Source organism: Cygnus atratus, chromosome 3 (assembly GCF_013377495.2).
Source record: "Cygnus atratus isolate AKBS03 ecotype Queensland, Australia chromosome 3, CAtr_DNAZoo_HiC_assembly, whole genome shotgun sequence".
NCBI lineage: Eukaryota > Metazoa > Chordata > Aves > Anseriformes > Anatidae > Cygnus > Cygnus atratus.
Window position 1 is genome coordinate 92,148,452 of NC_066364.1, and position 23,932 is coordinate 92,172,383.

General features: G+C 43.4%; 1 protein-coding gene across 9 annotated transcripts in view; it reads left to right on the forward strand.

Moving 5' to 3' along the window:
- TMEM247 (transmembrane protein 247) overlaps positions 1–23,932 on the forward strand; it is a 52,557-nt gene that overhangs the window by 19,445 nt on the left and 9,180 nt on the right. For 2 of the 9 annotated variants that reach the window (XM_035563225.2, XM_050709669.1), the window contains exons 1-2: positions 4,468–5,174; positions 15,193–15,294. The exons of 1 other annotated variant lie outside the window; for it this stretch is intronic. In XM_035563225.2, coding sequence (XP_035419118.1) covers positions 15,271–15,294 — 24 coding nt within the window. In that variant the 5' untranslated portion in view covers positions 4,468–5,174; positions 15,193–15,270. Of the gene's footprint in view, positions 1–3,568; positions 3,605–3,702; positions 3,847–4,467; positions 5,175–15,192; positions 15,295–20,231; positions 20,324–23,932 lie in introns of those variants that run through there. 6 more of the 9 variants (XM_035563236.2, XM_050709670.1, XM_035563253.2 and 3 more) reach the window with 6 other exon arrangements.

Here is a 23,932-nt window from a genome sequence, read left to right on the forward strand (position 1 = left end):
TTCCTGCACTTCAGGCAGGAGGGGAACGACTGCAGGCAGGGAAGCAAAAGTATGTGAAGTTACGTTTGGATTCATACCCGGGAGTCCTGCAGGGGCCGCAACAACTCTTACTGTGAGCCAGAGCATCCTCAGGGCTAGAGTAATTTGTGCTCTGCTTCTTAAGGTCTTCTGAAGCAGAGACTATCCAAGGCTTAGTGCATACCAGCTGTGCTCCCGATCTCCTCTGTATGCTGGAGCTGTGGATGCCCCATCCCTGGAGGTGTTCAAGGCCAGGCTGGCTGGGGTTTTGAGCAGCCTGGTCTGGTGGGAGGTGTCCCTGCCCATGGCAGGGGGGTGGAATTAGGTGATCTTTAAGGTCCCTTCCAACCCAAACCATTCTGTGATTCTATGATTCTATGAAATTTTGCATACAAGAGCTCAAATTTTTTAGCCCATATAAACATCTCTCACACACATGCACAAAGTATTTGGTTAAAGTGACATTATCTTTCATTTAAAAATTTGTAGTGAATCCAGAACATACTGATACTTTACTGTTTTGAGATAAATGAGCTTTGAATCAGGATCTGTTGTACAAATGAACAGATTTGGACACAGTTTAAATTACTTGATTAGGTTCTTTTTAAAGGAGTTTTTGGCATTTTAAGGAATGAAGCCTCAGAGCCCTGTCTGTTAGCTTTCTTATGCTGCAGCCGGTCTTTGTTATTGTTTGCTGCTTTGATGCAACTGCAGAAAAAAACTACCAGTTTTAGACTCCATGCTGGGATTGGGTTTGCTGTTTGTAAGCAGCAAGAGGTGCTGAGTCATCCTGGTCTGGTGCACGAGCTGTCATTCTGGGCAGCAACCGAGGCGCAGATTAGTCCCCGGACTTCTGAAGAGTATATGTTTCTCCTGGGAAGGTCTGTCTGTATGTTGGCACCCAAGTAGGGATGCCTTTAACAGTGGCAACTTATAAAAGAGTGTCAGGAAAATAATTACTTTAATGGGGACAGCTACTTTTAGATTTTCTGACCTTTACTGTGATACATGCTCTCTCTTACATACTCTGATACAAGAGCGTGCAATTGAATAACGCAACTGAGCCCTCCTGCAGCACAAAAGTGAGCTCTCTGCCAACATCAGAGCTCTGCTTAGGCAAAGCTGAATTTGAGCTTGTTACTTCGGATTAAAGGTCATAAACAGGTAGCAGAGAATTACTGACAGTGTGATGCCAGTGTTAGGTGGGTGATTTTGAAACTTTGGTGTAGATGACTTGTCTATAGACAACTAAAGGAGCTAGTGGAATAAGCAAGAGCCAAGCTGAGGTGCTGTAGTTGCGATGTGCTGTAGTTCTGAAGCCTGTGTAATACCCACTGCAACAAATCTGACATCCAGCAGAGACAACAAGAGGCAAATAGAAAGGTTGAGATGATTTATGTTAGTTCTCTTTTTAAACCCCATTTCAATGCCAGAAGACTGTAATGTAATAACCAACCATATTTTATGACAGATTAAGAAGACAAGGTATGTATATATGTATGTGTATGTGTATATACATACACACATATAGAATGTTTACCCAAGAGTGAGACCAGTCTCTTTGGTTTCTGTTAACATATGGATTTCTTACGTAGTACTAAAAAAAATCAAAATGTTCACTTGGTGGGCACTGCCTTCAACACTCACTCCGATGTCCACAATGAAATACCAACATCGATGATCTGTGTTTGAATAAGAGAGTTTCTGTCACCACTTTAAGGCACAGAGAACCCCTCTCTATTATCTCAGCAAACAGTATTTTGCAGCATTTTGGTGGCCATGGGTCATTCTCAGCTTTAATAAAACCACAGAGGCTTAACAACTTGAATTGGGTTCATTCTTATTACCTTATTGGATAGCTACAGTACTTGGTATCACCTCTGGGGATTGCTTAAGAGTTCTCTAAACCAGTACCTGTAAATGCAATTAATGATCTAACTTTCTCTTTTGAACTATTTAAATATAAATCACTTCATGAACTCAAACAAACACACACACAAACGTTTAAACCAGGAGCTCATTTCAAACCATAAAGCCACGTGATCCAAATTTTCAGAAATAGTGTAGAAATTTTGCGACCCTCTATTGACAGTGTAGCACCTCAATGCCAGATCCTATGGGAGAGGAAGGTGATTTTATTGTAAAATCAAAACCTGAAACCAAACAGATATCATTCATTCACGCTTCCAGTCTCTCAAGCACCAGGATGCACGTGTCCAAGCAACCTGCTGAGCAGCCAGGCACAGCCCTGCGTGTGCAGGTGTTGAAGTAGTCTGTCCAACACGTGGGCACCAAAAACATGTGTTCAGGCAGCCTGGCCAGGATTCCTTGCAGTGATGCAGAGGACAAGGACATCAGCGACTGTCTTCCTCACCTCTGTGTTCTTTACAGATGGGTAATCATCTTCTGGTTTTGTATGCACCTTTTTGTATTCTTTTGGAGCTGGCACTGAGGAACCTCTCCATCCTGGCCCAGCTCTGTGATGAATCAGGATTTACCACCCTTTGTTCTCTCAACAAGGGTGTCCTGAGAAGCTGCACAAAAAAAAAAAAAAAAAGACCTGTTCACCTAGATGCCAACAAGACTTGCCATTCCTCCAGTCTTTTTCCTGCCTTGTGTCCCTTCTGGTACTTCCACACCCAGACAATTCCCACTCATATCAGTCTTAGCAATTCTATTACAGTTCTCTACAATAGCAAAAGACTTCCCTCAGTCAAAGTGTGCTCCTTTGAACCCTTAACATCCGTGTTTTCAAAAGCCACTTCCTGCTCTTTGTTCCTTCTCTTTTGCTGGGATTTTTCCGTGACTCACCCCCAGTTCTTACCACTGGGTGCAATGGCAGCCATACATATTTTCTAAGACAGTCCTATTTATAAGGAAAACCGTTCATGTCAGTGACTCACTTAGATTTTTCTGTTTCCAGGGAGTTACGTGACACCAGCTGTGGTAGCAAATTGCAGATTCATTATATCCTGAGCCTTTCCATGATATAGCAATTTTATAACCTTATCCAACATTCATAAATTCCAAATAAACTGATTTTTGTACCTACTATTCTGTTATTTAAGACAAGCTTTGACCTCACACGAGCTTATGGAATTATTTGATACAGCCCTAAATACGAATATGATTACTGCCTAGAAATATGGGAAAATTATACTGTATGTACCAAAAAGCCTGAATGTGCCTAATGTATATGCTTATCATAGAATCACAGAATATCCTGAGTTGACCCAAAATGTTCATTGATTCCTTAAAGGCCAATATGCCTAAAATACATGAGAAAGTACAAAGTACAGGATGCCTCACTGCTGTTGAACACCAGTTCACTTGACATCATTTACAAAGGTCCCAGGAGGAGGTTTACACAACCATTTCACTTGGTGGTTGCTGGCGGTGGTGTAAATGACTCAACATCAACCGTACAGAGTCCACCCAGAATTTTTTTCGGTCATATGCACTGTGTCAACATGATGAATGCTCACAGAAAAGAAAAATGATAGCAAAGAGAAACCGTGTTGGTATTTCTGGTGGGCAGAAGGTTGCTGAAAGCTATCTTTTTCAGTTCTTCCATTACATTTTGCAGGTAAAGGATTGACTGTAGAGACCTGTTCATAGATAGGAACTATCAGAAATAGACAGTATCAAAAATTAGGAGGTGAAGCTGCCCAGTAGCTCACCTGTAAGAAAACGGCATGTAAGCAGACACCATCCCATGGGAATTCTTTGCTCTCCAGTAGATTGACGGCCTCTTGTGACTTGAGGCACTAATTCATCATGAGACAGAACTGAGCTGTTATTTCTGCGGTGGGGACAGCTGAGACAAAGGTACTCACTTGTACAAACCGTGCACAAATCGATGAAAGAACTGGGATAAAACCCCAAAGGTTACTCGGCGTCATAGAAAAAGGTCTGGTTCAGCTCACCACTAAGCAGAGTGCTGAAGGTTTTGGAAGTGCTAGAAAGCTAAGGTGCTGGGGCTCTGCTGGGCTCTTCTAATACTTAAGGAAAGAAGCTGTGTATGTAAAGGAATGGAAAGAAATGCAGAAGGAAAGTGAAGACAACAACGAACACATTATAGAAAGCTGCATTATTTGCTGTATACAAATGTGTTCAACCCAGAACTTAGATATGATGGAAGAGTGATGGTTTCTAGGTAAGAAGATTCATATGTGTCTGAGCTTTGCCTGAGTCTATAGGGTCGGGGTGTGGAACAGATAGGAAGGTGGGAGAGCAGGGACAGGCTTCATCTTTTCTCGTACTGCAGACGAGCATTCTGAAAGCTGATTTTTCTTGTGAGGAACATGGCTACACAGAGAGACCATCACTTTTCCCTTGATAAATTCTTAAAAGGCGGTCACAGTTTTGCCTTTTTTTTTTTTTTTCTGCGAAAAGTTTATCAAAGAAAAGTGTCTGAGTTTTTGTTCCACTGCCTATATTTACAGTGGTGTAAATTGTGCTTGTGCTGAGGGCGTGGACAAATAGCTGGGAAGTATGGGACAGTAAATGCGGTCTGATGCAAAGTAACACTTTTTTCATCTTTGCTGCTGGTTGAATGTAAATGAAGACTTGCATTCACCGTGGTTAGAAGAGAATTTAGGGTTACTGTGGCTTTCTTTCTGTTCTGCCACGTCCTCTTCACATGGCCTATTTTTCAGTCATCCTGTTCCTTCACTCAGGGGGAGAACTCTTCCATTATTCTGGTGGCCTCAGGTGAAATACAGAGCTGTTTCAAGGCTGCTCTGAGTGACATAGCTGCTTCCCGTCATTTTCTATTACGCCCAGGCTATAAAGACAACCTGTACTACAGTGTAACATCGAGCACTCCCAAGCAGCTTTGGCTGGGCCCTCCTCCAGTCTTCAGCGATGGACTAAGCAGCAGGCAGGTACAGAGCTCTTGCTCCTTGCTCTAGGAAAGCTTTCTACAGGGGCGTTTGCGCTCCAGAGCTTGTCTGCTGCTAGTTGACCCCAGTGGAGCCTTGAGCTTTGCTGTCACTGAAAATAAACCCCTTGGCACGGAGCCGTGCCAGATCCTCAGCCTCTGCACTTCAGTGTGCCCGGCTCTACGTGAAGCTACTAATACTGGCCCATCTTTTTGCCTGGGTGATGGATGTGTAGCTGGCATTCACGTTTGCATGGCCGTTGGCGATCCCTGGGTAAGTACATTAGAAATGTCGTTGCTATTTATGTACTTACTTATTTGCATGATTTATCACTGTGGTATCTAAACACTCCTGGCCCATCTAAGAACGCAAGACTGGAAGGACACCCCGCTTAAGTCCAGTTCAAATGCATATATATATTTGCCACTGCAAAGATATCTGTGATTTCTGACATGCACTGGCAGGGCTCTAGCTGGCTGTGTGATCAGTGTTGCGCCCCCTCCTACTGCCACAGCAAGGCTGTTGCAGACTACCACTCTCTCCAGGAAAAAAAACATCTCCTAATTTCCAATGAAACCGTATTTGTGGCCCGTGTAAACCTTGATCATCTCTGTGCAAACACTTCACCGTTAGTTTACTCGGTTCTTGTCCTTCCTCAGACTGAAGTCAGCCGCGGTGTCCGTGCCAAGCGACCCGATCTGCGCCCTGTCTGTTCCGCAGAGCTGCACCAGCTGGGTTTCTCGGCTTCTTCCCATCGTCCCGCCTCCCCACGTCCCTTTCAAGCCCCTGCACCACGCCGGTCCCGGCCCACCAGCCTGTGGGTGCGAGCGACCCCCCCGCCCCACTAACCCAGACCTGCCGGGCCCCCCGAGCGGGACCCCGCCGCACGTCCCGCAGCTCTCCCTCCAGCCGGACCACCCCACCCCACCGCACCGCACCGCACCGCACCGCACCGCAGCCCGCGCCCGCACTCCTGCCCCCGGCAGCGCCGGGCCCCTTCCTCCGCAGCCTCCCCCCGCCGCGTGGCCCGGGGGACGCCCCCCTTCCCCCCCGCCCGCGGCCCGGCGGCTGCCGGCGCTCACGTAGGCCGGGGGCGGGGCGGCGGCCCCGGGAAGCGGCGGCCGCGGCCGCACGTAGCGGGGCCGCCCGCGGGGCACGGCGGCGGCGGAGCGCGCCTCGGGGAGCACGCAGCCGCCCCCAGCTCCCCGCCGCCCTTCCGGGCACCGCCGAGCGCCGTCGTAGCGTCGTCGAAGCCACAGCGCGGATCCCCGGGCGGGCCTGTGTCGGGTGTAGCTGGCTGCTGCAGGGTTTGTGTGTGCGGCTGTTTCGTCGCGGGCAGGAGCGCTTCTGTCGGCAGCCGACAGAGTTAAGGATCTAAACCCGACTCTGCTGATGGCAGATGAATGACGGGGCGCCAAGATCCACCCGTGGACACCCGTGCTTCCGTTTACATCCGTGCACGTAGCCTGAAGCATCCAATGATCACAGAATCATTAAGGTTGGAAAAGCCCTCCGAGATCATCTGGTCCAACCATCCCCCTACCACCACCATCACCCACTAAACCATGTCCCTAAGCACCACGTCCAACCTTGCCTTAAATGCCCCCAGGAATGGTAACTCCAGCACCTCCCTGGGCAACCTGTTCCAATGCCTGACTGCTCTTTCAGAAAAGAAATTTCTCCTAATCTCCAGCCCAAGTCTCCCCTGGCACAACTTCCCCCTTGTCCATTGATAAAACAACGAAGAAAAAGGTTAGCAGCTTTATGCTATCTAACTTTTTGTGTGTCAATGCACCTTTCATTTCTCTATCATGAGAATTACTGACACGCCTGAAAGCTGTGTCTGCAGTTGCCCTGCAGTGTCAAAAGTTCTCCCTGGATATAGGGACAGAATAAATCTGTAGCATGGAGCTGTTGTGTTGCTCGCCTGAATCACAGAGATACCCCCCATTACTTTAACTCAGAAGCATAGGTAAGCTCAGAAGGAAGAGGGATCTGGAAAGTATAGGCTTGACATGGTGAGAAGTATGTTTCAAGTGATTGCCAGTTACTCCTCGTGCTTTACAATCCCTGCTTCCCATGGGCATTGCTTGCCCTCGTAGGCGTCCTAATGAAGGCCACTTCAGTCCTCATTTTATGGGCATAACTAACTTAACAGCATGATGTTTCCTCTTTTCCTGTAGCATCGTCGTGCCTGTCCCCCTAAATCTGCTGCTTAATTCTTTCCCGTCCACATGGCGCTGTTCCATCTTTTAATTTCTTCTCTCATTTACTGTGGCAGCTTTCATCCACTTTTCCTATTACTACACACTTCCACTACACGTGCCAGCAGCTGCCATCTAACTCATTTCATTGGCCAGGAAAGTGAATTAACAATGCAGTAGCAAGCTGGTTTCCTGTCCTGAAAGGAATCCTTAATAACATGTAGGACATGATTCTTGGGTCTGCTTCAGCTGCCATCACTCTGCAGCTACAGAGGTCGGATAATTAATAGGGTTCCCCCCCAAAATGTGCTCTGTTCCGTGAAGATAATTGCCCCTTGTTTACCCACAGAGGTGATGTCTCTTAGGGTAAGGGAGCAGTTCCACAAAGGCCACTGGCTCAGTGAAGCAGGGTCTAATTTGAAGCAGCTAGAAAACTGCTCTGAATCATGCCAGAGACCGGACAAGATCCTTTCTGCTCCCAAGATCTGAAGAATATAGGAAGTTGTAGGATGACCTGTGTCTACCCCTCCTCCTGCTCCTGCTCTTTATTGCAGCATCAAAGTTCAGCCTTTGGTGTATGGATGTTGAGTAACTAGGCATCTCAGAGCTCAGCCTAGATGGCTGTACAGTGTTCTGTGTTTGGGAAATACCCCAAACTGCCACAGTTCAGTAGAACTTTAGGGCATGATAGTAAAGGGTCTCTGAGAAGACCTGTTTGAAGGAGTCTAAATGGGTTAGTTTCTGTTTTTCTGCAGTGGCAATCGTATCGCACGCTCTGAGTTTCACTTTCAATCAGTTAACATTCCTCTTGCCTCAGTTTCCAGCATGTAGAAATCTATGTGCTTAGGTCCCGTCAGATCCTCTCAGTCATTTACCCTGCAAAGAGAAAGGAAGCAGGCTGTGTACATCTCAGCAGACAAGAGGTTCTTCTAGTAGCCAAGTTTGTTTGGTAACAGGCAGGTGTTACCAGAAACAAACGTGCCTTTGTGTTATGGCAAAATGTTTAGGCTTTTGTCAGGGTCTTTACTGTGTCTGCAAATGTTTGTGGTCTTGACAGTAGCTAAGAATCCTTGCTGCTGCATGCTGCTCAGTGCGCAAGCTGCCTGTCCTTTATTCCAGCAGAGGTTGTGTTTCAGCTGCAGTTTGCAGAGAACTCATAGGATTGGGCTGCAAAAAATTGGTACTGTTCTTTTTAATTGTAGATAGTAAAGCGGTTATTATCTACACTGAGAAGCATGTGCATGTGTGAAACTTTTCACAAGGTAGCTCTGATCGCTGCTTCTGTGTAGGAATGCATTTTTTTCAGTGAGGCGGTAAGAAAGACCCTCATAGGTGGCATTGTCCTTGTGAAGCCTGGGTGATGATGCGTTCAGAAAAAAGGACTAAGATGGAGCTTAGGCCATAGGTTGTACCAACAGCTGGCAGTGTATTTCTGCATTCTTAAATAAAGGCAGAGCTCTCCTGCTGCCATCCAGGGCCTTCTAATTCAGCTAGAGTTATTTCTCATGCCTTGTAAGAGATCCTTTCAGGACCCAGATCTCCAGCACAATTAGGAATCTACCTTATGGTCTTCTAGGGAAATTGGTAATCTTTTTTTTTTTTCCTTCCCCCCCCCCAAGAAAACTAACTTGTGTAGGCAGCCCAGAGGTTGTCAAGGAAACCATGCCTACCATTCCTCTTTCTTCTAGGATTTTAAGGGATCTGCAGATTATGATATGTTTATCTTAAGCCTCACTTATTCCCAGGAGGGCAAGATTTTAGTAGACAGTGAACAGCTGGATGAAGGAGAAAGTCATGGAGAGGGTGCAAACAGGGGTCGGAGAGATCTTAGAAGCCACAAAGACTCCCACAAGGGGGGTGATGGTGGCAGCTGAAGGTGCAAAGGGACAATATGCTTGAGCAGTGGTTATCTGGCTTTCACCTTGCGGTAGCAAATCAGGGGACTGGAACTGCAGCATGGCAGTGGCGTTCTTGCTTCTTCCTGAAGTGAAGAATGCCAGCCTAGCTGCAAAACAAAAGCATCCAGCCGGTAATGCAGGTGCAAAATCCATTTCTTGTGCATCAAACTAAATCAAGCATAACACTCCTGATTCACGGTATAACTGCTGTAGAAGTTGTTCCTCTTTATTAGAGTCTGAGTCTAGCTGATAACCCAGACTTGCATGGGCAATAAAGTTTAATAAAAAAGAACCAGGCGATAACGTTTTCAGGATTTTTGGCTGGTCCCATTTGCCAAATTGAGTTAGGGAGTGTGGAATGATGTTTTGATATACGTTTCTTCTTCTTTGCTTCCTCATTTTGAGCCAAAGTTTAAGCTGGCATAGTCTAAATAGGTTTACAATAGTGCCAAACTGAGGCTTACAAAGAACTTTTAAAAATGAACAGTCTGATTTATGACTGGAGAGAGATATGAATATACCCTTTCTAAATAGTTTCTAGGCTCATACTGGGCCTTTTGTCTAGTGCAGGCTGAACAAGGAAGGTGAAGCTACAACTGACTTCCTGAGTCTTGTCCAGAGCTATTGCAGGCAGCCATGCCATATCATCGCTTTTATACCCTTCAGATGGCTCTAATCAGTGTAAAAATAATGAAGGGCACGTCAGTGAACTGGTTCAGCTCCCAGAACAACCTCGTGCTGTGCTCTGTTGATCCCAGCACTGCATTAAGGCTTTACCTGGGAACTTCAGTCTTCCTTTACACAGCTCTTTCGTAGGATTTTCTTCCCTGTTCTACCCCTTGCTCCCTTGATCCATTAATTTCTCTTTCTCTGATTGTTTTGCTTAGCAATTGCTCTTTTTGCTGCTTAGCAATCATCCAAAATCAAGGAGTCTGACAGAATCCCCTTTAATCTAACTGGTAAGCACTGTCTAAAGTGAACACAACAGGACATCATGCCACTATTGTTAAAAGTAGTGGGCTTTTAGTTTGCTGGTGGTGGTTTACTTTAAGAGTAATAGCTGGAAAAGACAGCATGGCAGCATGGCAAGGGAAATGCACAATGTCAGATATTCCTGGCAATAACTGTTCTATTCTAGAATAACTTCCCATGGGAAAGACAGATCCTCTTGCTTGTGGTATTTATGATGGCATTGCACATAGTATTGGAGAAGACAGTTTTTGAGTTCCCAAGAAGCTGATGAGGTGTTGTAATGCATCTTTGGTCCATCAGTTCTCTAACCGTACTTAATTAGTTAAATGATTTTTGATAAAGGAAATAGTTTATTATCGATGAGATAGTTTACAGGGCTGAGAGAGCGTCAGGAAAATGAGACGGGTTCTGAAATGTGAAGTATCAGAAAAAGCACCAGTGACTCATATCACATGGCTGATCCTTCTTGTAAGGTGCCTTTCATCCTCACATCTGAACACTGTAGATTGCAGTCAGGAATTTCAGAGAAGGCTGATATTGGAGAGGAAGAACTAATAACGAGCAAATAATTCCAGAGATTTTTAATTATATATAACAGGGTTAGTGCAATAACAAACAGCTCATGCTTCTCAACAAAAAAGAACAGCAGTTCCTTTGCTGTGTTGATAAGGAGTATGAAGATGAAGCAGTACAAAAGCAAAGCAATCTGGTCTTGGGGTACATGGCTGTCCTGTAATCTTTCATCAGACTGTAGGAAAAACAGAGCAAAAATAGATGATACATAGAGGAGGATTTAATCAAGCGGAAAAATCTAATGTACTCTTTCTGCCCAGCCCAGCACTGCTCGTAGAGTGGCGCACAGTTGACCTCCCGTCTGAATTACAGCCATGAATATTCCGAGGACAAGCACTTGGCACCGACACTTGTCATGGCCAACTGAAAACCAGTACAACTGCTGGGGAGAGTGCCAGTGAATTGCAGACTGATGGCACTGCTCGCTTAGGGAGACCATTCAGCTAGTGCTTGATGGTGTGCACTAAAATTTCTCTGAATACCTGAATATTCTAGCACTGAATTCTGCCTTTCTTGTGCTTCAGCCTAATTTTATGCTCTTGTAGCATAGACAGGAACAGCAATATTCTGGACATTTTTGTGTCAGCTGCAGAATATTTCTTTAAATCCCAGATGATGAGCTAAATAATACACAGTTCCCAAGAATTTGTACGTAAAGTCACTTGAGGTCATTGCTGCTGCTCATTTTTGACTCCTTTGGAGACTTGTTCTTAGTTCATAGCCCAGTCTTCTGGAACAGTGCTCCATTTAACTACCGTAAGAACAGCATCATGCTGTATAGCAACTAGTAGCTGCTTTAAAATCTACCATGAGAGCACTGCTATCCCTGAAGAGTTATTCTGATTCAAATGAGAGTTGAATTAGGCTAGGGTTAGGTTTTTCCTTGTGATCTTTATCACTGGTAGACAAAAGCATTAAGGAAATAAATGCTAGCACAGAAATCCCATACTGCTACATCATCAAGCTCACAACAGTACTTTATGGATTAATTTTCCTATTTACATACTGAGCCATCCAAGGAGGTATTGCATGACCTTGAAAGACTTCCTGGAACTGATCTAAAGTGGATAATCCTGTACAGAATAAAGTTATTAGCAGTTGTTCCTTAAGGTTTAAGTTATAACTCCACTTTCTAAAGTATCCGCTAAATCGTTGCTTCTGGATGAAGAGAGGCAGGGAACATTCACGTATGGCTCTTCATCACTTGTGCAATAATCGACTTCTTAACATCACCTGCTTCATTTTGCTTTCAAATGGATAATTGTTAACAAACTGCCACTTTCTTGAGACAACCAGAGCTGTTTTTTTTTTTCCACTCAGTGGCTTGGATCCACAGTCAGCAGTCTGAGTAACTGAAGACTCATTTCAGAGCTAGCTGAGTTTCCCCACAGCTGTAGTGCCATCTGGCCCGTTTCTTTTACATCATGCTCCATGTCTCATTATTCTTTTCCTATGAGCTGTCCTTGTGTCTATTAACTGTCACAACTGCTTGTTTTCCTATGCCTGGGATTTGGTTCTCTCATCTCCTCTTCAGTTTCAGAATTTATTCAGGCACAGGGTATTTTTGAGCTGACTGAATGATTGCTACCTTGCCTCAGAAAAAAAATGTGACCTCTGTATACAGGTTCCAACCTCAGCTATGCTCTGCTTATGTGCCCCAACCAAAGAAATATGGGGCTATATAATCTAGGGGTGCATTTATAGTTAAAATGCAGCAAGGTATTCTAGAAGAATGCCTGTCAGTATGCAAACAGCCCAGAGGGAATGTAGGAGCGAGTGGGCTGTGGGCCTCTCCTCTCGTTGCATAGGGTATGGCAGTATCTTCAAGGTATCGTGCAGAAAGTTAGCTGGAAAGGAAAGCACAGAAAAGGAAGATTTGTAACAAGGAAGATCTCCTAGAGTTTCCTCCTAGTGTAATTGGGGGGGGGGGGGGGTGTTAAAAAAAAATAGTGTTATTCATCTGTAACCAAGAGAAACAAATTGTAATTTTTTTTTCCCAATTGGTTAACTGCAGAATATTCCTCCCAGTAGATTTTTTATCTATGGAAACACATGGAGCTTATGAAAACATGAATACTTTTTTTGTTAACTATAGGAGTCAAGGGGGTACGGCTTTGTCAAGTTACTGTGCCACATCCCCATAAAGAGATCAAGGCCTTTGACCCAGATTCCTGACACCAGGATGGAAGAGGCAGAAGGGTCACTGTCAATGAAACTGAGAAGGAGATAAAAGTCAAATTTGTCACCAGTACAGCTCCAGTGAATGGTGTCACACAGGGTGCACATTTAAGTGGAGGCTTTCCCTTTACAGGCGTGGTACTGCTGGAACCTGCCGTACGGAAGCCAGAGGCAGATATGTTCTCCCTCTGAACATAAGGAAATTTTAGCTTCTTAAAGCTACAGTATTTTTAACTGGTGTTATATGTTTTACATTTTTAAATCATGTTTTTTTGTTTGTTTGTTTGTTTTTTTCATTTTTCTGAATACTTTAGCACCTCTAATGTTAACCGGTATATCGACTATAAATTTCACAAACTTTATTATTGATTTAAAAGGCTCTTGTCCCATCCCAGTGCACATTCCTGCCTTTTCCTTACTCCTTGCTTGAAATGTCTTCGCCTGTCACCTGTGTCAAATGCCGAACCATCAGCATAGGACTCAGCTCCAGATGGTGGTAGAGGGTGACTATGATATGCTTACCTTGTTTTTCTCAAATTAAAGGTCAATCGTGCTTGTAAACAGAAAAAAGCTAGAGAAAACTAGACGGTTTTCTTCCCATCCAGGTGTTTGAAGCTGATCTCACTTTTGAGTTGTACCACACGGACTCCTCCGCTTTGGCCCTTCTATCTCTCAGGTCCCGTATCCTCACGACTAAACCTTCATGGTCTGTCTCGTTTTCGGAAGAGAGCAATTTTGTACTGACTGTAGCTGGAGGTATCTAGTTATAGTTGCATATGGAGTTTGAAAGAAAGGCCCGTTGGGTACTTCCATCAGCTCCTGTGTAAACCCGCATAATTCTGTGCCCTTTCAAAGCGACGGCAGTTGAGGTAAGCTGAGGGATGTTGTCTGAAGATCTGTTTGTTTAGCAAGGAAGTGCAGGAAGTCTGGACAAGAGTTTTCATTTAAAAAAGATCAGACAGAAAAGGCAAACAGCCCCTGTCAGAGTAGTTAAATTGTGCCATAGTTCAAAGTCTACATTAAAAAAAGAGAGTAAACATGAGACGAGACAGCACTACTCTTACCATTGAGAAGTTAGGCATCAAGTCAGAGGAACCAACGCTACACTCCCAGATAGTAGCCCCTGTTTCTCAAGCCTCTCATTGTTCTCCCCTGCGGAGGACTCAGCGAAGCCTGTTTCAGCCTGATCCAGCCGAGCACTGTGCCCACGGCCTGCAGCAGCCCGGTCGTGCTGACCTCACTGATGCCATTGTGTGGCCTTCGCCACCTGCCCTGCTGCACCGGGGCTGCAGAGGGCCTTTGTCTCTCTGGCCTGGAAAATCTGATGAAATTGAGTTTCCCCAATATTTCTTGAGTGATCCGGAGCAGAGCCCAGTCAAGATGGAAGCTGGAAGCTGGTTTAAAGCTGTGATCGCTACTAAGCTATCAGTCCTATTTTCTTTCCTGCCTGCCTCCTGTTTACTGTCTTCTCTGATGGAGGAGGTGCAGCTTCTTCCACCTGATTCTGCATGCTACAGTGTGGTCTTAATTCACCCTCCAAAATAGTCATGATTACCCAGAAGACCTGGAGAAGAAGACTTGAGAAGGAATTGAAGAACACTCTGGTGAAGTTTTCCTGTTTTTTGATAGGGATTGTTATATCATGTCACATACTGATCATGACAGATCAGGAGTTATTCACAGTTGGAATAACAAGTCATGGAGCTGTTATTTTTGTGCCAAAGGAGATCTGATTATCATGGTAAATGTTACTTTGTGGTAGTCTTCAAAGCCTTGTTTACACTTAAAGTAGTAAGATGGTGAAAAGAAAGCAAGGTGGACCTGGAAAACAAGCAAAAAGCAAGGCAGAAAATAGCAATAGTGTTTGGCAAGCAAGATAGAAAATTGCAATAGTGTTTGGCATAGGCGTGAGAGGCAAAAGGACTGCAGGCAAGAGAGCTGGAAAAGTGGAGGTGACAGTAGTCAAACAGTGAGATTATCAGCCCATCGACAAACACTTTGGCAATCTCTCAGGCAAAACATGATGGTCTTTGCAAAGTTGAGGAGGAAGGAGTGATAATATTTAAACAGAGCCAAGATATAAGGTAGTCTGGGAGGAGTACAAGGAAATATGGTGCACTGCTTATGCTTAGTGAGTAGGAAGATGATGTTGTCATCCATGATGAGAGGAGAAGGAGAAGGGAAAATGGGAAGAAATTTGAATCTTAGTCAGCTTAAAATATCCTCAAACACTGAAGTGTTGTCATGGTTAGATATATAGTGGAAGTTTTTTAAGAGAATCTCACGAAGTGTTCCTAAGATATTGCTTCCTTCATGCTCTTTCTCTCCTGCCTGTGAGCTGAACAGCTGAGCACAAATGTACATTTGAAGTATCTTGCTATTTTGCCCTATCCTTGATGAGTTGTCATTTCTTATAAACAGTTTTAATAATGAGTACAGAGTGTCAAAAGAATGTCCCTTTTGCAGAATAAGAAGTGGAACAGCCTTTGAGAACAGAACAAAGATGGAATGATTATGAGAACTGATCTTCATAGAAACTGAGGCATGAAAATACGTAATGACAGGCAGGTAATTTTCTTTTGTAACATACATTGGGCAAAAAGAGATCCTGGAAAAGCATGAGGCTACATGAAGCCTGCACAGAAGCGGATAGGAAGAATGGATCGGGGTGTTTGAACTACTCAAAGCCTGTTGTTTTCCACAGGGAAAAAAATCCTCAGATCTAAAAAAAAAAGGAAAAAAAAAAGTAATAAATGGATCAGTTGTTTTTGATAAAACCTTGGACTCTGACAGTTGAAGTTTTTGGATAAAAACTTAATGAAAGTAGCAAAGTAATATAGAAAAACTATTCAAAGAGGAACAAAAATAACGTCAAAGCCATTTTAGAAGAGCAGATACAAGTACTCAGTAGCACCATCACAATGTAAATGTGATAGAAAAGAGAACATAACTAGCAATCAGACCATCCCATTGATGTACTACCTACATTAGAGCTGTGCCAGGAAGAGTATGTGAAATCTTACCAGAACTGATAACATCCTTGTAGACAGTGGCACTCAAACAGCAGCTGAACTGGTAGGACAGACCTCACATGCAATATGGACAAAACAAGGGCAATTACTTACAAGAACCAGCTTTGTCTCTGGCCATAATACAGTGCTTTTGGTGGGAATCTTTGTTTCATTTCATGGTCACTGGATCAGGCTTTGACCTGTTGATTTCTTCGCTTCAAAGGATATCAAAAAACATTGGGAAAGTTTTTCAGAATGTTCAAAAGCATCATTAGTGGACTGAGTCCAGGCAAGTAAAATTTCAATAGAAAAGAGGTAGTTCCTATTGACTTCGTGTGATAAACACAAAGAAGAACATGGGATTGCAGCTACCTTCCATTTTTTAACTATGACACTAAGAATTATTAGTAGAAAATACCATGAACAGTGCTAAAAGGAAGCCTAGATAAAATTTCTCAATGTGTATATATGCAAGTCTTGCAGTACCGTATTGTAAGAGCAAGAAAACGCCCAGTAACCTTCAGTACCTAAAAAAAGGGCAACAGAGTATCTGGTAAATTTAATGAAAGCATTTCAAAGAAGTTTCTCCAGAATTCATTATGGAGGAAGAAGAATGTAGCCTTTGGGGGAGAGGAGGAGATGACCTACTGTAGCTGAGTCATTCTCAAAAGATTTATAAATAAACCTTATTTGCCTTTCCACCATGTGTTATCATTTCTGACTGACAGTAAATTACACAGGACTGCTAAATACAGCAGCAGTATTGTTTGGATGTTTTTTTAAACTGAACTGAGTGTCAGATCAGTTGCGGATCTCATCAGAAGATCATGCAACTAAAAACAGGATGGACTCGGTTGTTCTGGATTCATTGCCAGACCTTCACAAGCTGGGCATTGAGCTTGGGCAACCTAAGGTCAAACCTAACAACGCACAAAAATCAAATGATTTCTGAGAGCTTTGTGTCAGGTCTTCATCTATTAAACAGTTAGTTAATAGTACTTCTTCTTCGTCTTGTCCATTTGTTCTACAAGATCCATGTTTTTATGTTCTTTAGCTGTACCGATGCAAATACCCAGTTAATGATTTTGGCACCTCTGTTTTTCATAGATAGTAAGAGCCATGGGTTGGCTTACAGGGTTGGCTGTGGGTATTTGGGGTGATCCGGAAAGTAAGTGCATTTGTACAGAGTAAAATAAAACCAGAGGTGTGAAGATAAGATGACTCACCTGTAGCTACAGCACTCAGAACTGTGAAAAAGAAAATACTGCAATGTCAGTGCACTGACTACTGGACTGCTGATGTAAATGAGACACACTTCTACCCTGTTGAGACCTACAGGCTCATCCTGTCTGTCTTTTGTGCAAGGCCAGGGGGTGCAAAGGCCGTGGCTGGAGCTCAGTGACCATTTTGGTGATCAAATTTTCCAAAGGTGGTAGGTAAATACTAAAGTCCTTTGTCAAGCAAATTCTTCTTAGCAGTCTCAATATCATTTTTTCAGTTTTAATATCTTTTTCTTCTGAACTTTTAACCTTCCTTCTTTAGAGCAGAATACATCATACTTTAATAGCCTACCCCATCTACTTGAGCTGACCAGGTGGGAGTATTTTGGCATTTTCTGTGAATATGTTTGCATACATTGCCCAACCTAATTTCGAACGGGTTGAGAGCATTTCTGAAGAGTACTCCTTGATGGAAGGAGATATTAGCAAAGTGCATTTAACAACTGAGTCAGGTATGATCCTTCCTTCTTTCTATATTCTGCCCAAATTTCTTTTTGCCACCCTTTCTTACTGATTTGTGGGCTGACTATTGACATACCTCCTCCATTTCCTCCTCTAACATCTTTTACATTTGGTTATCTTTTTTTTGTTTGTTTCTGAATCCCACCACATCTTTGCCAGTTATAAATCATCTTCTGTGATCATCATGCGTCAAAGCTGTTCCAGGTCCTCCAGATTGTTTGGCAGAGAAAGCTCTCTAATCAGCTTTGGCAAATGTTCATTCGATACATATTTTTCCATACGTTATCCTAATGGCTTACCTGTAGGCAAATCCAATAACCTAGTCACACTGTGAGCTTTTTCTTCCTTTTGGAAAATATCAGACTATACAGATAAAGGCTGAAAGGCCTCTGATGCTGTTCATAGCAAGAAGCTTAACCGAGCTAAGGGAGAACCCATCATCCATTCTTAAGGCTGGCCCAGGTTACTTTCTCTTTGTTAACTATTTGATTCTGATCATTGCTTCTTTTCCATTTCAACTTCCTTCAGGTAGTGAGAGTAAAACAGCTGGCACTCTACTTCAAAATCTCTTCCCTTCTATCTCCTATTAAAACTGCAAGCAGAGAACCTGCTGATCATACACTTAGAGCTATTGTATCTCCTTGTTCTGGTATGTATTGAGATCTCTGACCTCATCTCTACTTTCCCAGAACTCAAAAAAGATGCTAACACATCATATGTCTCTGATTAGAACTGGCATTCTAAGAGCCGGTACTTGTGGAAAATATTCTCACTCCCAGTTGAAAAGTCCTTGGCTCTGTGCAAGCACTGTTCAGCCATATCTAGTACATTAGTGTGTTATCAGCATTATTATCATCCTAAATCCGAAATACAGCTACTAGGAGGAAAATTAACACTATCCTAGCTGAAACCAGGACACCGGTTAGCTGATTTCTGGGAAATACCATCATTTACATAAAAAGAAGCATATATCACTGATGGCCACAGTACTATTGATAAAGACATTTTTCTAATATTTACAAAATATTCTTCAGCTTCTCTGATTTTCACCGTAACATAAATGTACTTTCTTCTTCCTATTTCTCCCCAGTAGGTGGTTGAAAAACAAGGGATTTTCAAACCTAACTTGTGAGACACTGAGTTTCTGTGTGTGTTTGACTCCTTCCACCAGAGAAAATGCATATACACAAGAAAAGTCAGTCTTCTTTTATAGCCTCCTGCAGTATTTCTTCACTCCTGCAGATTGGCATCTCGGCACAGTGTGCGAACCTGCACCACCCACAAATCTCACACTTCTCTCCCCCTCTCATTCACACATCAGCAGCCCACCTGCTCCCGCATCCTGATCCAGAAGCACAGCCCCAGCCCAGAGTTCCTGCAGCAAGCACTGCAAGCGAAGCAGCAGGTCGGGCAGCACGGAGCCACTGGCACACACAGAAACGAGCTGTTAGCAATTAGTGGGTTGAAGGTAACTCATTTCATGGAGGAGTGGTGCTTGAAGCTCAGCTCAGCTAAATGCTACCCCACACAAGGAACTGAAACTGCTGTTGCCACCTGCAAGTTGCGCTGAGCCTGTGTTCACAAGGGTCGTTTGCCTCTCTGAGCTCCAGCTCCAGGACCATTCTCACTGTGAAGAAGCTTTGCTAGCATTGATCAGAATTTCCCTGGCTGCAGCCTGTGCCCATTGCGTCTCAACCTTTTCCTACGTGACTCTGAGAAGAAGCTGGCTCTGTCTTTTTCACAGCTACCCATCAGGTAGTTAAGCAGGTCAATCCCCCCATGGACTATTCTCTAGGCTGAACAAACCCACATCTCTCATTCATGTATTCCAGTCCCCTAGCCATCTTAGGACTCTTCTGCTGGACTTGCTTCAGTTTGTCAGCGTCTTTTGTGTACTGTGAAGCTCAGACTGGGTACAGTACTCCAAAAGTCTTCTCACGAGTGCTGAGTAGACAGAATAAGCACTTGCTTTGACCTGCTGGCTGTGCTTTTGCTGGTGCAGCCCATTATGCCGTTGGCCCTCATCCCCATGAAGACACATTGCTGACTCATGCTCAGCTTCTCTACAAACACCAAATATCCTGTTCACCTGATGAGTTGGAGGGCATGTGGCCCAGTGCTGCAGCAGATGCTCTCTGCTCTCTCACCAAGACTGGTTTTTATGGGTTTCCATTTCCTTTTCATGCTTTAGATGAGATAATGCACCTTCTGCGGGAGGAGAGGGGGAGGGAACCCCATCTCATTTTCTTGCTAAATTGTGTCTAAGAGTAAGCTTATGAACATCCCTCAATTAGTGAATGAAGCCATGTTGCTGCTGCCTGGTTCTGGTTACTGATAATATATTATATGGCGACCAAGGCAGTATAGACTATAATTAGGCATGCTATTTACAGACACACAGCTCCCTTTTGAACGTAGAGTGCTTCTGCAGAAAGCTCAGTAATGGAGAGAAGTCTCCAACAGACTGTTGCTGTCCAATTACATATTCACCCCAGAGCAGTCTAATTGTTGTTTGACTGGAGACACAAAACATGAGACAATTCAGTGTTGCCCGTGCTCCATCTCCCCGTATTATGAATATTCGAAACTGTCAGTGACGGCCACTTCCTTGAAGTTTGTTATGCCCTTGTCTGTATAGCCCAATCTCTTCACGCTGTTACATTTCTGACTGTTCCAGCCCATTCGCCATTCCTGGACTCCCTCCAGAATGGTTTGCCAAGCCTGATGTCAGAATGACACGTTTTCTTTGCTGTTATTATATTGCCTCAGTGATTTGTCTGGGAACAAGAATGACAACTCCAGCAGGTCACTATGGGGTGATACAGCACTTTTCTTCTTTATTCTGTAAGACGGTTTTTCTCATGTTGTCTTTAAAACTGGGGGGTAAAGGGGGTTTGACTGTGTATGATGGTCAGCATCACTCTTGAGTTCTGCTGTATAGGCTGTAATATGCTTCCCCTCTCCTTTCTGCTATTGCCTGACATTGCCATTTGAAGAGGTGACCGCTTGGAGCTGCAGCAGCCAAGCTGAGGAACGGGCCAAGTGCTTACCACTAGAGACCTCCCAGTTAAGATTAGAAGAGCAGCTCTTAGGTCTCTCAGACAAGTTTTGAAAGGGAAGCTCTGCGAGTCGCTTCTTGGAAAAAGGGTGTGCACAGACAGTTTACTTACAGGTTTTATCTGACAGAGAATCTGTATTTGCCTTTGGGAGAAAAGGAGGCTTATAGCCTGGACAATGAAGATGAATTGTGCTGGTAGAAAACCTCAGCAGGAGTTACATTAAGGACTCAGTGTGAAGACCCTGAGCCAGCTGGGAAGGCTGGATGGGTATTCCCATGTTGCTTGATAAGTGTTTTAGTGAGTGTAAATCCCCAAAAGAGAAATGTTCTCTAGGACTTGTCTAACTTGCTGGGAGAATGTGAAAGGAGCTGAGAGACGTGGTGTTAGCAGCATTATGCTCTGCCAAGGGGATGCGTGCCTTGGGATGGAGCTGTGTTGGCTTCTCACCCATGCAGTACACACAAATGCAGACTGAAGACAGAGACTGCCTTTGACATCAAGAGTGTCTATGTTCAGTTAATATTTCTTTGCTCTTTTGCTCCTCTCTGAGTCATCTATTGTCCTTTGTTCCCAGAGCTACTCCATGAGGGAGTTCAGTCTTGGTGATATTAATCTGCTTTGTTTTTCAGGAGTAATTGCTGTTTAAAGCTACTTGTTAGCCCCCTTTTTTTTATTCAGCCCTTGTTTCTTCTTTTGTAACTTTGTCCTGTAAGGATTTTCATGCCTTCTTTTTTGCCTTACTTTTCTAAAAAACCAAGAGTCATCTCCCAAATTGCTCTTTATGTGTCCTCTGAAATACTAACTTTGACCCACCAGACTAAGAATCACTGTTGTGTTCCATTGCTTTTACTATAATTCCACTTCCTTTCTGAGGAAAAAAAAAAAGTCAGCTAATGTAAATAAGTACTGTGCACCGTTTACAGATTAGAGCTGTGCCTGGAACAACTTGGGCTTTTAACTGAATCATCCTGACCTTGGTTTATATTGTGAGGTCCTGGGAGAAGGGACTCATCTACATATTTACATCAAGACAGACATATTATTGATGTTCAGTAAGGTTAGTCAGAAAGAGGAAAGCACCACTCCAAAAAGTTTTTTGAAATGATACACGTGTATTTTTAAAAACAGATGAAAAAATACTGTCTAGATGACTTGATAACTGATTTATTTCTATTTGAAGCAGTAACTATCCATTTCAGATGAGGATTGCTGATAACTGAGGAACATATTTCAAATCCTAATGCCATACCAAGGCAGTTCTGACCATATAGGATGAGATAGGACAGGCTGAGTAACTAAGCTGATATTTAGTATGAGTAGTAGTAGTGTGGGGGTACTTCTAAGTACAGCTGTCATTGTGACCTGAGAGAGACACCTCTCTCAAGGCTGAGAGAGCTGGAGACGTTCAGCTTGGAGAAGAGAAGGCTCCAGGGACACCTCACTGTGACCTTTCAATACTTAAAGGGGTCTTATAAAAAATATGGAGAAGGACTCTTTACTCAGGTAGATAATGATAGGACAACGGGGAATGGTCTTAAACTAAAAGAGGATAGATTTAGACTAGACATTAGGAGGAAATCCTTCACTGTCGGGGTGGTGAGGCACTGGAACAGGTTGCCCAGAGAGGTTGTGGATGCCCCATCCCTGGTGGTATTCAAGGCCAGGCTGGATGGGGCCCTGGCCAACCTGATCTAGTGGGTGGCATCTCTGCCAGTGGCAGGAGGGCTGGAGTTAGATGATCTTTAAGGTCCCTTCCAACCCAAGCTGTTCTATCATTCTATGATTCTATGACCTAGTCCCCAGAGTAGGAGAACAAGAGCAGCTATCCAAATCATGGCAGTAACTCCTTGGTGGTGTCTCACGGGTCTGATTGTTAACAGCATGCACGGTACCTGTCTATTTTCGGGGCTTCCCAAACAGCTATAATTCCATCTCCTCTCTTACTCAGTGTATATCCTACATTTTCTAAGCAGAGATAAACAATCTAACTTCAGTGAATCATCTCATTTGAACATAGATATCTTGAAAATTCAAAAACCTGAGATTTGCCGGTTATTGAAAGTGCTTCTATCCTAGCAATCAATGCAGCAAACTTGCTGTAAAGAACTTGAGGGAAATCAGAAATACCTCAGACATGAAACACCACCCAGCCAACATCCATGAGGGAAGAAATGACATTCTGCCAGTTGATAGTCATTCTCTAAATGGATACTGTGTTCTAACAGAACTGCAGGCAATCGTGAAACTAATGTAGGCGTAAGCAATGGGAGAAACCATATTTTATAGTGATGGCCCAAAGCCATCAGAAGAAAGATTGCGTTCATCCTTCAGGACTGGTCACTCCTTGGCTTGGACTCTATCAATGATGCAGAACCTAACCAAAACTTTGGGCTTACAACCTGGAAGAATTCTCTTGGACGCAAAAACTTCACATACTCTTGAGTGCTTGATATGCTGACTGCAGTGAAACAAGCAACAAAAGTAGCTCAGGTTTTACACATAATTTTATGTTTCTTCAAGGCTCATTTCTAAGACTTCCTGGAATAACTGCAGAAGTTCCTGTCAGGTGTTTGAAAAAAGCCCTTTCACATTCCAAATGCATTCATGGTTCCTCAAAGTCCTATACAAAAACTCAACCATCATCTCCTTACTGAAATTCTTGGGTATCTTTGAAATTCCATGAAATGCCAATTTAAGAAGTTATCTGGATTTGGGGGTCACAGCATTATTTGTCAGGTAAAATGACACAACTTTACCTGTAGTGCCTACAAATTGCTGTGCAGTATTCTAGGCCAAATTCTCAGATGATTAAAAATAGCAGATTTTGGAAGAAAATGAGGTTTGTTAATCTATTCTAGATGAAATCTGATCCCTGGAGGAAGAGCTATTTTCTTGGTGCACAAGGAAAGGAGACCATGATACATCAGCCCATGGAACGGAAGTACCCCAGTGCTGACACAGGAGTAGATTCTGAGTTCATTAGGCAAGCAGTAGAAAAATAAAAAGGATGGCAGAAAAATTAGACCACTTCCTCTCAGCACACCTTAAGTATTCTTGTCTTTGTCATGTATTATGTACAGCCCATGTGTTCTGTGCTTATCTTCAGGAAATTCAAACATACATTGTGCAGTCATCAAAATTCACTGAAAAGATCAATGAAGCACAATTAGCTAGGATAATTGAAAAATGGTTCATTGGGATTGATCAAAAACACATAAAGGAAGCAGCTTAGCTTTTGAAATGCTTGGCCATACTGATTATCATTATTTTGACCAGTGGTACATATATTTTAATTTCACTGAAACATGAAGTCTTTCTTGCATTAAGTTTTATCCTACCAGAAGAAGAGAAACTTGACCATTTGTCTGTAATTTTTAAATGTTTAACATCTTGG